The 15645-nt window shown below is 41.8% G+C and overlaps 1 protein-coding gene across 5 annotated transcripts in view; it reads left to right on the forward strand.

Annotated features, from left to right (window-relative positions):
* DIP2C (disco interacting protein 2 homolog C) overlaps positions 1-15645 on the forward strand; it is a 378709-nt gene that overhangs the window by 240316 nt on the left and 122748 nt on the right. For all 5 annotated transcript variants that reach the window (XM_057542779.1, XM_057542780.1, XM_057542781.1 and 2 more), the window contains 3 exons: positions 7694-7828; positions 10253-10372; positions 11539-11736. In XM_057542779.1, coding sequence (XP_057398762.1) covers positions 7694-7828; positions 10253-10372; positions 11539-11736 — 453 coding nt within the window. The remainder of the gene's footprint in view (positions 1-7693; positions 7829-10252; positions 10373-11538; positions 11737-15645) is intronic.

Genomic DNA, 15645 nt, shown 5'->3' on the forward strand with positions numbered 1-15645 from the left:
CCAGGAGAATTAAAGCAACACTTTGAAACTTCAAAAGGCATTTTTGTAAAAGGTACTAGAGTAAAATATTATAGGAATTAGTAAGCTACATAGAAATGGAGAAACTGAAGAGAAACTATTAATACATTTCTAGATTAAGAAATAAGAACAAAGCATAATAGATAACATTGTTGTATGTTCAGAATCAAAATTTGTATATTCAGGAAATTAAAGAGACTTCTACATGAGCTGTTCTCTTATTTTGTAGCTCCAGATGTATAGGTAAGGTCTGTGTCACCCTTTGTAACTGACACATCTGAGATGTTATCACATTCCGGTTTCATCTGCATGTGTTGGGGGTGTATTGTCATTAGCCAGATATTCATAGAAGTTATTGCCATTTCCAGACTATCTTAGAATTCATCAGCATGAATCCGCTTTTGGTGTGTGCAGTTTGTATCCGCAAGGAAATTCTCATCAGGTTTCTTGCATCTGATCCTGGTAAGCAGATAGACGTGCCCCCATGTGCTTGATGCATAGTTAGCCTGGAGCCTGGCAGCTGTTGTCTGGACCTAGATTCTGGTGTTCTAGGGAATTTGTTCAGAGGGCTGCATAGCCACCGTTGTGATAAATTACCCTAATTTATTTATGTATAATCATCCACAGTATCAAAGAATTCTTTTATAATCTCTTTATCAATACTTTTCAGACATTTACAGTCTTAAAATATTAACTACACACCGAGGATGGTGATATTAGCAAAGCCTGCACACTTGGGGCTGGGGTCTCCCTGGTATACCTTCGCCTCCCTACCTGGCTGGGGCATCCCTGCAGCTAGAACTTCATGATTCGAAGGCAGGGTCAGTGAATTTTTCCAGGAAAGGACCAGAGAGTGGATATTAGGCTTTGTGGGCCATGCAGTCCCTGTGGCCGCTGCTGAATTCCACTGGCTCAAAGGCAGAAGACAGTGCATGAACCATAGGCATGGCTATGCCCCCGCAAAACTTCATTTATAAACGCAGCTGACAGACCACCCTGTGAGCCATAGTTTGCCAACTCCTGTTTTAGAGAGTTTGAAGCCACACTATTGAAAAAGTAAGCAGGAAAAGAAAATTTGCATTAGGTAACACAAGGCCGATGGGACTCTTCCATCAATTACTGCGTGTTTCTTGTGGCTCTTTGGGTGATACAGTACTAAAAGAGAGAGGGATCTCTCACTGGCCGACATGACTGTGGGAATTTTTAGTTAAGTCCTAGGTCTGGCTTCTAATCCTGCATTGTCTTGCTCAGTTCGTAATAAAGCTGAGATCTGCACAGATACTGAAACTGAGTGAATGTCACCATGGATCTTTTTCTGTCTCCTTGTCGAACATCTTTAACCAGTGATCCTTTTCCAGCTGAGATGTTTCCATGTCTTTCTCCATTCATTTTTTGCTATGTTTCCTTTTCTGGGGAAGAAAGCTCCTTCTTTCCAAGGCTCATCTTTTCATCCTCATTCTAGATTCTGGCTCCTCCCAAATCTGCTAGCTCAGGTCTTTTCTCTTTTGTATCTTAGCTTCCCCCATCGGTGAACCGGAGCTTTGGTTGTGATGATCACTCATTCCCTCCTCTCCCGGCCTGCACCACACCCTGGTTCTCCTTCCCCCTCTGTCCTTTCCTCTCCTCTGGTGGCTCCTCTCCCCACCCTGTCTCTCTGTGTTCTTGCCCATTTCATCCACTTCCACAGTTTTCAAGGCCATCTGCTCTTTCACGACCTTCAGATCTGTACTTCCTTCACCCGTCCACATTTCAGAGTGCCTCTTGACCCTGCACCTCAGCCCTACGCTGTGTCCCCAGGTCGGCTCATCTGACAAGGCCCTGCACTCCCAGGAGCGGGCTCTAGACCTCGCCGTCCTTGGCTCCTCCTTCCACAGACCAGCAGAGTCCCTGTTTGGTAGTGTTTGGCTACCATGTGTCTTGCAGGCCTCCTTCCTCTCCATTACTGCTCCCAGGACCCTGCATCCAGGCACCTCACCTCCCATCTCAGTGCTGCAGCCCCTTCCAGCCTCATATCCGTCCCGTTCATATTGTCCTTGTTGCCCTGTTGATGTTGTTAGGGCACAGATCTGCTCCAGTTTCTTTTCTCCAGAAATGCTTTGGGATTTTTGCCACTCGAAACTGATTTTATTTGGATTTTATACTTAGAATCAAAGTAATGATTTTTGACCCACAAGTATCCTAACCCTTCATCCAGTGCCTGCTCCATGCTGCAGGAACACCTCGGAGCCTGCTGCTCACACGCTGGTGCACACAGCAGAGAGATGTCTATTCAGTTCTTCTCTTTCTCCCGATGTTCAAATGCAGTCATTTACACCTAATGCCATGAGTTTCACAAATTCTTTCTTGGAACTCATGACAGGAAAGGATTCCCACGCAAGGGGAGAAATGGCAGAGCGGGAGCCTTTGGGCCTGAGAGCGAGGATGGCAGTGTCACCGTCACTGCAGAATGTCACGGTGCAGTGTCGCTTGTGCCCTCAGACTTGGTGAGGAGCGAGTAGCAGCACTCTTGTTCCACAGGTGAGAAGACCCAGGCTTAGGAAGGTGGATGTGATGCCAAGGGCACCCAGCTAGTGAGTGGTCAGCAGGAACCAGACTCCTGTCTGTCGGGTGTAGGAGCACCTGCTCGTGACACTCCAGTCTTGCTCCCTCCTCGGTGTCTGTGTTCCAGCTTGGCCCTGCTTGTTAAAAACAGAACAAGAGCTCCTTGCAGACAGAAATGCAATTAAACTTTGCATAAACAGTAAAAGTTCCAGCATCCCCATCACAATCCTTCTGGGACTGTGGTCTGTACAGGCTTGTGATGATTGGAGCCCTTCAGCATGAATTTGAATTTGCAGATATAAAAGTCAAGAAACTATTGTCTGAAGTTAAAGATTTCTGTTCTGATACTAGAACATTCCGAAATTTGTCTAACGGTAACTATCCCATCTTTATGGATTTTTGTGGCATAAATGTGGGAGGGAGGCCGTTCCAGGTCTGAGAATCTGTGTAATGCTTCTAAAGTCAACCTCTGAGAGCCTTGGCTGAGAGAAATGTTTGAATATAGAGCCACTGAGCCCTTTCTAACTATCTCCAGGTTTAGTCTGCAAATCTGAAAAGCAGCTGTGAATCACCATTAGCAGTATCACACACACTCTCACAGGTAACCAGAGTATACTGTTCTGTCCCTGAGTGATTATTAAAGGATTAAGGAGATAAATCCTCACTTATATTGTCATGTGTCAATATGACACATGGGTGAGACACAAGTAGAGCTCTCCTGTTGGGGGCTTCTGTCAAAGCCAGGGAGGTTGGACGTTCCTGGGGAAACCAAGGAGGAAGTCCTGCTCTTCTCACGAGCTGCGCGTGGAAGTATGGGTCGGTGCAGTGGGCAGCTGAGCAGCGTCTCCAGCAGCCGAGCTGGATGCTCTGCCGTGAGGCCAGCTCCTTCCTTCAGCATCGTTGCAGATGCCTTTCACCACGTGTCACCTCCATATTTTCATTGAGGAACCTGGTTTTCTGCTGCCATGTGGAAGGCACAGCCATGTCATCTTAGGAAGCCAAGGCAGCTGGGTGGACGGGTGGTCTGAGGGCCTTGTATTGCTTTCTGCTCAGTGACTGTGGAGGTTGGACGGACCGTAGGAGACACGGGAGGGGCCTTGTTGATGGATGGAAGGCTGGGTCCCTCTGAACTCGTCTCTGCTTATCCATCATCAGTTAGCAGACCACGAGCACATTGCTTTCTACATGTGAAAACCAGATTTCCTCTTTTTCTTCTCTTAATTTAGAAGTTATTTGGGGACTGAAAAATAACAGGCTGGGAAGTAGGATCTCTGACCACTGATCCCTGAGGTTCCCAGTCATATAGTTAGAATTAAAGAAAGCTGCTTTTCAGCGATGTGAGAACCAGAAACATGTTATCTCTAGTCGTCAAGTGCTCCAGTGTATTCATTCTTATGTTCATTCATTCTTTGAACTTTCACTCCAACATTTGAAGAGTGCAAACGACATGAGCTGGGTGTTGTACAACTTCAGCATCTGAGTAGGACACAGGAGCTGCACTGAGCTGGACGCCTGCAAGAGCAGGAGATGAGGAAGTAGTTAGTTCAAGGAAGCAGGGAATTTCCAACACAGAGCTGCAGGAAGACCAGCTAGTAACCTGAAACGGTCATGGCCAAAACAGCTGTCCAAAACGGGTGGATAGCTGGCAAGAGTAACAGGCTAAAATCCGGAGTGGGAGGGGGATGCAGTGAGATGGGACCCCTGGTACCGAAGGCTCCAAAACAGCAGATACCGTCATAGAAGATGGGTGAATTACACTTCCCTCCCACCTGCCCCTTGTGCCTTGATTCCAGATTCTTAAGGAACCCATGTCAGCTGCTGGGAGCAAAAGCCATAGAGGGGTGGATGAGACAGGACCCACCTGTCAGGGAGCAGATGCAAAGGTGTCACAGTAGCTCTGGGGCAGTCACAGTGGAGGTGACACCTGATAGGTGGCTGGAAGGTTGGCCGCTATTTTTCTGTTGGTTTTGAAAGTATTGGGAAATTGATCTAAGGAACAGTGGGTCATCTGGCTCAGAAGATACGAACCCGCTCTGATGAGAGTTCTTAATCTTCGAAATGCTCCTGTTGCATATGGACCTGATTGGCCTCATGCCTGGGGCTGATGAGCACTTTAGACCTTTGACCCTGCACCTTCAACCAGACCCTACTTTTTCTGACCCGTCAGCAAGTGTTTCTTGAGCATCTGTTACATACAAAGGTCTTTTCAATACTCGCAAAAGATAGGTAACAGAGTTAAATACTTGGAATCCTGATGTTTATTAAAATAAAATAGGGCACCATGTATCACTGCAATGGAAGAATGTTCTCTGGCTTCCTAACAGAAGCCTGCTGCTGGGCTTATAATCCTACAGTGACAGCATATGTGGGGAGTTTGAAAGGGAGGGGGAGAGGAGCTAACATAAATTTGGAAAGCACTTTGAAGTCATGCAGCTGTCACTGTTCCTATTTTTTAATCACCAGATGTATTGGAATCATTTTTCCCAACTTCAAAGTGGAAGTGAGTACGTCTGCTGCCCAACACAAAGACTCATTGGCTGCCACCAATGATGCATCTACAGCATAACGTAAACACAAGTAAACCTGAGTAAAATGGAACGCAGTGAACTTAACATTTTAGCTGCTTTTGTTTTATGTGGCTAATTTGGAATGTTGCTCATCATACATTGGCATCTATTATATTTTTATTTGAAATATGGGGCCCCAGGGAGTTAACTGCATAGCCATGGAGAATTAGATCATTTTGAAACATGAAATAAAGTCTGTTTGGCAAAAGCACAGGTAGAGGAGATGAGAAGAATGAATACAGTGTTTGAAATATTAAAGAGGTCATTTGAATGGTCCTCTTCTCTCCCTCTTGCTCTTCCCCTCAGTGATCTGATAAAGCATCCCAGCCACACCCTCCTCCCTCTCACAGGTACTCTTTTTCTGGGCTAAGATCTAAGAAATTGCCCCTAAGGGTGTGTGTCAGTTGGCTCAGGCGGCCATAACAAAGCACCTTAAACATGCTTAAACAAGAGACATTCACTGGCTCACAATCCTGGAGGCTGTAAGTCTGAGCTCACGATGTTGGCAGTTTCTCCTGAGGCCTCTCTCCTGGGCATGTAGACAACCATCTTCTCTGGGCATCTCTGTCCTCATCTCTTCTTATAAGGCACCAGTCAGATTGAATTAGAGCCCATCCTAGTGGCTTTGTTTTGCCTTAATCATCTCTTTAAAGACCTCCATCTCCAAACACAGTCACCTTCTGAGGTCCTGGAGATTAGGACTCAAACATGTGAATTTTGAGGAGACATAGTTCTGTCCATAACAGGCTGGACACTCCTGGAACAGGGAGATGAGAAATGGGGAACTGGACTCTCTGCTGATGGCCTGTGTTTAGGGGCTGATGCCGATCGTTATCTTCACAGAGATCTCCAGGCTCAGACCCTGGAAGAGTAGTTGTTGGTGCAGAGAGCTGCCCGTGTGTTCCTCTCCTGGCATGTCTGTCTGTGTGCCTGGTAACGCCAGTGCTTGTATCTGTTTATCTATGTAATCCCCACTGTAACTCAGAGGGAGGCATTGTCATTGTCACCCCCTTTTACAGGATGGGGAGCCGAGGCATAGGAAGGTCAGTAACCGGTCCCAGGTGATCAGCTCTGAGACGCGGACCTGAGGACCAGTTGGGCAACTCCTGGTGGCCCAGCCCTCAGCCCCCGTGCACATTTCCACACACTTACTGGTCAGTGTGCCCAGGACTGAGGGTCTCCCGAGTCCAAGCACCTGCGTTGGTCACGCTGGTTGCTACGTTTGAAGCTTGCTTAGGAATTCAGATTAATATTCCTTGGCCTCAAGTCTCACTCAGTGTAATGTCCCTTAACATACGCAGGCTCACTGACACAGAAGTCAGTCTTCACTTCTGGCGGATTGGGTACTTGCCAATCTGCCTACTTGTTAAAATTACCTGCACCCTCAAATGAGTACCCGTGGGCTTCTCGAGGTCGTTTCCAGACATTTGCAGAACGGCTAAAATTTGAGTCCCCGACGTTTATGTTCCCAGCGGAGTCGACAGGCCACACCCCGGCTTCTAGTTTAGCGCAGTCTGTAAACAGCGTTCTTTATGTGATCTCTTCGGTGCTCTGTTTTTCCTCATTCTTGTGCTTTATGTTAGTGATTTCACAGTTTAAACTGGCCCTCACATGTAGTGCCAAGGTGGGCAGTGTACAGAGGAGAAAGGCCTTCCAGTACCTGCTCCCCTTTTAACAGCATAAAATATTGTGCTTCTATCACATGGAACTATAGAATCTTGACACGTTTCTATCTAGTAAGGATTAACAAATCAAAATTAATAGTATAATACTCATTATTAGAACTTAGTATGTATAAAATGACATGGACATTCTCATTTGACATGCTCTCCTTAATGTCTTATTTAATAAATACAAAATCATGCTTTCCCCATTTAACCATTTAAGTGCTTAACTTTATCATCAAGTAATGTTATGGGGAAGGCCTGCTGTACGTTTCATTGTGCAGAACACGGCACCCCATACACATTAGATGTAAACCGGTGTTTTTTGAATGACTGGACTGTTCAGTATTATTCATGCTAAAACAAATAATAAAATAGCTACTATTTCCTAAATGTTCACCTTCTATCAAGAAATGTTCTAAATACTTTACATATGTTAACTCATTTAATCTACCCAACAAGGAGGTAGTTGCCATTATTCCCATTTGATGGATGAAGAAACCAAGGTATAGAGGTCAGGATGCTTCCCAAGGTCTCAAGAATTTGCAGAACTGGGATTCAAACCCCAGGCTCTCTGCATCTAAAGCTTGAGCTCTTAACTGCCTCTACTATGACTGACAAGAAAATTACTCTTTTATGAACCCATAATTTACAGTGTCTTTTTCCTTTGGCCAGTTGAAGACATTATTTTAATTAAAGTGCTACAGTGATTCATTGATGTGGCACCTGTAGTGATGTTATTATTGTAAAGATCATCTTTATGCTGAGATTTTTATAGTAGTTTTTGATTCAGAATCTTTTTCTCTTCTTAGGATGTGGCATTTTTGAAACCTTATTGCTTACGTAGCCTTCAGAATAACTGTATCATGATAACCAGAAAACTTACAATTTGCTTCTTTACAGAAAATCACTCTGCACCTCCCGATGTAACCACTTACACCTCAGAACACTCAATACAAGTAGAAAGGCCGCAGGGCTCTACGACATCAAGAACAGCCCCAAAGTATGGCAATGCCGAGCTCATGGAGACTGGCGACGGTATGTCTTCCAGCAAGTTTTTCCTCCTTTGTAAATTCTAAGTTCTGCTAACGTGCCTTTCTGTGCCCTGACTGGATGTGTTTCTTCTAGTGACACAGTCGGCTCATTGACTCATCAGATTCTTTATGAGCCTCCCTAGAAGGTGGCATAGTTACAGGAAGTGCAAACTATCTCCAAGGGGGCCAAGAGTTATTCCTTGTAGGAAAAATGTCAACGTTGTAGAAATTTTGTCATGAGAAGAAAAAGATTTGATAAAATTCTGATGTTTTTGCTAATGAATAATGTTGATTCCACAATTAGACAATTAGTGCAGGTGTTAAGACTGTGAATGGTTACTTGGAAGGGCAAGATGGAGCTAAACGCAACCAAAATAATGGACAGAGATGGGCAGAATGGTGCTTTAGACTTTGGAAGAAAGATGGTCCTTTTTCCTCCATGTTGGAAAAAGTATTGGTGATTTGATAAATACAGCCATTCGGGTTCTCTCTTATTCCTTGAATCTTTCATCTTGGTATGCACTAACATATTCCTGTTACCCATCCTAAAGTGACAGACTCGAACATGAACGTCATGCTTTATTCTGCTTTCCTTGACCTTCCAGAGTCATGAAAGTTAGACTGGAACCTGATGATGATATAAAGTGTTATTTTCTTGGAAGATGGCCAAAATAGCCTCTGTGTGCCATCCATCCCACTATGCTTGTGTCCGTGACACTGTGACTCGGGGGTGATGAGGAGGCCTGGACCCAGCCTCTAACAGGCAGATGCCTCTTCACTGTGGTCAGAGCCCAAGGTCGCTGGGTTCTGAGTTCTCTGTTAGTACATTTGAAGTCACTCCAGTTTCCAGTATGTTTAGTTTCCCTGGAATGCTTCTCAGTATCAAGGTTTGCTTTAGTCCTCTACTAAGTTCATTGTTTATTGAATTGGTCATTACTGTTATTCTTGTCATCACCATTTTAGTAACTTTGTTGTCTTTGAAGTTCATCATCTTCACCTGCTCCCCCAGGTAAATTCATCTATTGTCCAGTCCAGTGCTGTGATGGTGTCTCGTACCAGAACCACATGGGGCACTTGTTGGAAAACAGATTCTGGGCCACACCCCAGACCTAACACATCAGAAGCTCTGGGCTGGGTCCTAGGATGATTTGTGTGTGTTCTAAATTAAGCTGGAGCACCAGTGGCCTTGTGAAATGATCTCTGATTCATCCAAACCAGATTAACTGGGACTATTTAATGGGGAAATTTTGTGTTTAGATATTGAGAATTCTGGGTTATATATTTTCAAGATTGTAAAATATTTAATGTCTCAATTCTGAAAGTGCCCATAGAGTATTTTGAGACTGTCTATTAAAATGGTTTTTATTTGATAGAAAAATTTCCTTGAATTCTGTCATACTCGTTCCAAAAGCTGAGTTCTGTTCTTGTGACACTGTGCTGTGGAGGAAGGGCTTTGCCTCAGTCAGTATGGGAAAGACCCTCTCTGGTCGTGGTTCTTCTGTCTGAGAGCTGTGAAGGTTCCAGGCCTTCGTATTTACCAGGTTCAGGTTTCCAAGCGCCTTTCAGCAGGAATGAAATCTGCCTGCAGAGAGTGCATGGGATCCAGTTACGGATTCAGCATCTTGGTGCTCCATTTTTTCATTTATTTGGGTTATGTAAAATGTTTTAAATTTCATGCCTTTTTCATTGATCATTTCACTTATTCAGTTTTGAAAACGATGTCACATTTATTGTCATGAGAAATGTATTATAAGGTTGGGTCTGTTTTTCTCAGTACACATGGATAAATATATGTAAGTTCTGTATTATGTCAGAAACTGCTTTTAATTGCTGTGCTTCTAGAATGCATTGCCTAAATGTTCACTCAGGAGAGTGGGTCTGAAAGACATATAGGAGGGACCTGGCCATTACCTGCAAGAGGACAAGGCCTGCCAGCGGCACTTGTAGAACCTGAGTCCCCTTACTTTCAGGGGCGGCAGCTGTAGGCCGAGCACAGGTGGTCTCAGGGGAGATTGGGACTTGGGGAGGGTCTCACTGCTTAATCAGCTCTCTGACCCCCAAGGACACAGGGGACCCTGAGACAGTATTAATAAGGAGATGACAGACCCTGTTTTAGGAATAGAGGTGGGACCGAGCCCAGTCTTTTGTCCGGAGTTTTTCCCAAGGTCACCAGAGCAGGACAGTTCACAGTGTAAAAAGGAATCATTTCTGCTACATCTTTATCCTCTCTCGAGGCTTCCTAGCAAGGTCACATGCTGAGACCGTCCACCTCGGAATGTTCTCATTGAGCAGCAGTCATCTTAGGTGACACTGAGGGGCTCCCAGCCCTGAGATGGGGCAGGGTGTGCTGTCATGGCTGTTTTTACTGTGGCTGCTTGTTTACGCTGCTTCATGCTCAGTCCACCTGCCCCATGGTTCTGTTTTTCAGGAGTGCCTGTAAGTAGCCGGGTATCAGCAAAAATCCAGCAGCTTGTCAATACCCTCAAACGACCCAAACGGCCACCATTGCGGGAATTCTTCGTCGATGACTTTGAAGAACTGCTGGAAGGTGAAAGAGCCCATTCCTACCCCCTCGTCCAGTGTTTCTGTGACCCTATAGAGTATAGTGTTTTTCTACCAAGGCTGTTTGACTTTTTAAGAACGGTAATCTTGGTGTTCCTGGGAAGACAGGGATCCTGCCTAGAAACTGTAGGTACTATTCCCCAAGGTCCCTTTAAAGATACGCCAGTCCCGGCACAGTTGGGTTGATTCCATTTGTGTGTCACTCTCAGCAGAATGAGATTTTGTCCCGTGAGCCAGGCCTCTTTCTAAGGACTCCTTGAGGCTACAGGAATTCTGGTGTTGATAAATCATAGACAACCTGAGCTTGCAGCAGCGCGTTCTCTCTGAATAGGCTTTAGAGGAATGCAGAGTGAGCCGTGGCAGATCTCACCTTCCTGCCTCTTGTGACAGCTTCAGGAGCTGGTGTTCTTAACCCCTGAACAGTCCTGAGCCTTTTAACACAAACAACTTAAAATTGAAACAAAGTACTGCTTGTTGTATCAAACCCAAACTGCTTATTTTCTTGCTCTTTATACCACAAGTAAGACATAGCTGATTCTCTAGCCAGCAGGTGGAAATTGTGAATCGTCAACTATAAGAGAAACCTTTCCCAGAAGTGAGAATAATCTCTCAGATTCTTACCTATCTAAAGAGTTGGGCAAATTGTTTTTATTATGGGGCGTTTATTTTTGTTGTACTTAAGAAAATATGTGCTGTGCTAGTTATTCATAGTATCTGTAGCAAATTCAAATTTACATCTCAGTATTTAAGGGAAAAATATAATTCAGCAAGATTTGAGCTCTTTGGAGTCTATAATTACTAGTGTATGTCGATAACCGATGTTTTAAACATGGCTATTGCAATCCTAGACTCTAGACATGTTAAAATGCGTAGTTTTACTTGTCAGTTTATAAATGCATTCCATTCTCCCTAAGTTCCGCACCCTGACATTGCCTTGGAAATTGTAAGAATTAAGTGCTTTTGTTACATCCATGAGGCTCATGTGTCGGTCATAGCTCTAATTCTAGAAAAACACCTGTGCATGTTTCCTGTCTGCTAATAAATTTCTAACTCAAGTGTAAGTCTTCTAGCTTCCTTAAAAGGAATAAAAAAGTGATTGTGCTAATATGGATGTGTTTTTCTTGAAAACCTTTTGTGTTCAAATGTATTTAGTTCAACAACCAGATCCAAACCAGCCAAAGCCAGAGGGAGCCCAAATGTTGGCGATGCGTGGGGAACAGCTGGGTGTGGTTACAAATTGGCCCCCATCTTTAGAAGCAGCATTACAGCGATGGGGGACCATCTCACCAAAGGCCCCGTGCTTGACCACGATGGACACGAATGGGAAACCTCTGTACATCCTCACTTACGGTAATCCTGTGAGGCTTATCCACCTTTTGTTTGCTTGTGCCTGCACACAACTGTCACTTTCAGGGTGGCCGATTCATATTTGTGTTGCCTTATGTTTCTAATACAGAAATAAATGGAACCTGAAAAGAAATATTATAGGAAAATTACTTGGTTTGAATATGAAAAGTTACTGTTTGTTAAATGTTTTTGAGTAAAAACCAGAAAGTGATATAAAAAATTAGTGATTATAACTCTAATAAGATGTTAGATTTTACCTCTTGGAATGTATATTAATTAAATTAATGCTTTCAAGAAGGATTGGTAGTTAAAGAATGTATATCAGAACTCTTTGACATGCATCACTCAGAAGAAACAGAATCTGTTTCCAAAGTGCTTTTTCAGAAAGCAAGAGAAACAAACTTTTCTTTAATTCTTTATTCAGTACCATTAATGCAGTCCGTAAACTTGGAAATGGTTAACTGTACCAGAGAGATTCCTTTCTCTTTGCTCCACGGATAAGAGGCGGAGAAAGCAAATTTTCAGGTCATTTTCACACTCTCTGCTACAGTTTTGCAAAGAAACAAGCCTCATAACAAAAACACCAAAATGGCTTATATTATGTCTGCATGTGTGAGGTTAGATTACCTTTTTTTAACTTTCAGTTTTGTTTTTATGATGATAATGCTCTTCTAATTGCAGGTAGGAAAGAAATTGTTTTCTCCATTAGCAATGGAGGTCAAGAGCCAGGTGTTAAGTATTATAGCCCAGCCTTTTAGTGGGTGTGGGGCCCATGAGGCACCCACTGTGCCTCAGTCATTATCCTGTGCATCTCACGGAAGGAAATGGGATTTAGGAGCATATGTTTTCATAGTCTCATTTTTTTTTTTTTTTCTGGCTTGGTTGGGAAATTCTGAGTGGATAAAGGATATTTCACCCATCATGAGGCATAAGATTCATTTTTTAAAAGTTACAGTCTTGGAAATAGATTTTAGTCAGTCAAAAAGACAGAGGACTTTCCTGTCTGACCTTCATCTCTTGCCAGATTCAGCCGTGGAGCTGATTGTGTACTGTTTTCCAAGCATCATTTATTGAAAGACTGTCCTTTCCCCTTTCTTGGCTCCTTTGTCATAAATTAGTTGACATACATGCGTGGGTTTATTTTTGGGCTATTCTGTTTCATTGATCTATGTGTCTGTTTTTGTGCCAGTATCATCCAGTTCTTCATTACTGGTAGTTTTGTAATGTCAGGGAGTATGATGTCTCTAGCTTTGTTTTTCTTTCTCAAGATGGCTTTGGCTATTTGGGGTCCTTCATGGTTTCATACAAATTTTAGAATTGTTTGTTCTATTTCTGTGAAAAATGCCATTGGAATTTTGATAAGGATTGCATTGAATCTATAGATTGCTTTGGGTAGTACAGACATTTTAACAATATTAATTCTTCTGATCCACGAGCAGAGAATATCTTTCTATTTATTTGTGTCATCTTTAATTTCTTTCATTAAAGTCATAATTTTTACCGTACAGGTCTTTTACCTCCTTGATTAAATTCATTCCTAGGTATTTTATTCCTTTTGATGCAGTTGTAAATGGGATTGTTTTCTTGATTTCTCTTTCTGATAGATTATTATTAGTGTATAGACAGAACAGTTTTCTGTGTATTGATTTTGTATCTGCTACTTTACTGAATTCATTTATTACTCTGGTTTTCTGTATAGTCTTTAAGTTTGTCTATATATAATGTCATGTTATCTGAAAGTAGTGACAGTTTTTCTTCTTCCTTTCCAGTTTGGATGCTTTTTCTTTCTTTTTCTTGCCTTATTATTCTGGCTAGGACTTACAATGCTATGTTGAATAAGCATGGCAAAAGTGTCTTGTTCCTGAATCTTAGAGGAAAAGCTTCCAGCTTTTTACTGTTGAGTATGCTGTTAGCTGTGAGCTTGTAAACATATGACTTTTATTTTGTTGAGGTATGTTCCCTCTGTACCCACTTTGTTGAGAATTTTTATCATAAATGGATGTTGAATTTTGTCAAATGTTTTTTCTGCATCTGCTGAGATGATCATATGATTTTTATCCTTCATTATGTTATTAATGTGCTGTGTCACATTCATTGATTTGCGGATGTTGAGCCATCCTTGCATCTCTGGAATAAATCCCACTTGATCATCATGGTGTATGAGCATTTTAACATATTATTAAATTTGGTTTGCTAATATTTTGTTGAAGATTTGTGCATCTGTGTTCTTCAGGCCTGTAATTTTCTTTTCTCATGGTGTCCTTGTCTTTTTTTGATATCAGGGTAATGCAGGCCTTGTAAAATGAGTTTGGAAGTGTTTTCTCATCTTTTGTTTTTTGGAAGAACTTGAGAAGGATTGGTATTAATTCTTCTTTGAATGTTTGGTAGAATACACCAGTGAAGCTATTTAGTCTTGGGCTTTTGTTTGTGGAGAGGGTTTTGGTTACTGATTCAATCTCCTTACTAGTAAATGGTCTGTTTAGATTTTCTGTTTTTTCATCATTCAGTCTTGGAAGGTTGTATGTTTCTAGGAATTTATTTCTTAGTTTGTTGGTATGTAATTGTTCATAGTAATCTCTTATGATCATTTGTATTTCTTTAATACCAATTGTAATGTCTCTCATTTCTGATTTTATTTATGAGTCCTCTTTTTTCCCTGGGTGAGTCTAGCCAGAGGTTTGTTAATTTTGTTTAACTTTTTAAAGAACCAGCTCTTGATTTCATTGATCTTTTCTATTGTCTTTTTAATCTCTATTTCATTTATTTCTGCTCTGATCTTTGTCATGTTCTTCCTTCTACTAACTTTGGGCCTTATTTGCTCTTCTTTTTCTAGTTACCTGAGATGTAAAGTTAGGTTGAGATTTTACTTGTTTCTCGAGATAGACATTTATCTGTGACCTTCCCTCTTAGAATTGCTTTTGCTGTATCCCATAAGTTTTAGTATGTTATATTTTCATTTTCATTTGTCTCAAGGTGTTTTTTACTTTCTCTTTTGATTTCTTTGTTTCGTTGGTTGTTGGATAGCATGTTTTTTAATCTCCACATACATGTAAATTTATCAGTTCTCATAATTGATTTCTAGTTTAATAACATTGTGGTCAGAAAAGATGCTCAATATGATTTCAGTCTTCTTAAATTTAAGACTAGTTTTGTGGCCTATGATCTATCCTGGAGAATATTCCATATGAGCTTGAGAAGAATGTGTATTCTGCTGCTTTTCGATAGAATGTTCTTTATATTTCTATTAAATCTGTCTGGTGTAATGTGTAATTTAAGGCTGATGTTTCCTTATTGATTTTCTGTCTGGCCGGTCTGTTCATTGATGTAAATGGGGTATTAAAATCCCCTACTCTTGGTATATTGCTGTTGTTTCCCTTTTTATGTCTGTTAATGTTTGCTTTATATATTCAGGTGCTTCTATATTGGGCACATAAATATATCCAAATGTTATATTTGCTTGTTGGATTTACCCTTTATCATTACGTGATGTCCTTTGTCTCATTACAGTCTTTGTTTTAAAGTTGATTTTATCTGTTATAAGTATAGCTAACCCAGCTTTCTTTTGGTTTCCATTTACATGGAATATCTTTTTCTATCTGTTCACTTTCATTTTGTGTGTGTCTTTATACTTGAAGTGGGTCTATTGTAGAAGTATGTAGATGAGTCTTGTGTTGTTGGTTTTTTTTTTTAATTCATTCACCCGCTGTGTCTTTTGATTGGAGAATTTAGTCTGTTTACATTTAAAGTAGTTATTGATAGGTGTGACCTTATTGCCATTTTGTTAATTGCTTTCTGGCTCTTTTCCTCTGTTCCTTTAGTCTTCTCTTACTCTCTTCCTTTGTGGTTTGATGACTTTCTTTAGTGGTGTGCTTAGATTCCTTTCACATTATTTTTTGTGTATCTACTATAGGT

Source organism: Balaenoptera acutorostrata, chromosome 3 (genome assembly GCF_949987535.1).
Source record: "Balaenoptera acutorostrata chromosome 3, mBalAcu1.1, whole genome shotgun sequence".
Lineage (NCBI taxonomy): Eukaryota > Metazoa > Chordata > Mammalia > Artiodactyla > Balaenopteridae > Balaenoptera > Balaenoptera acutorostrata.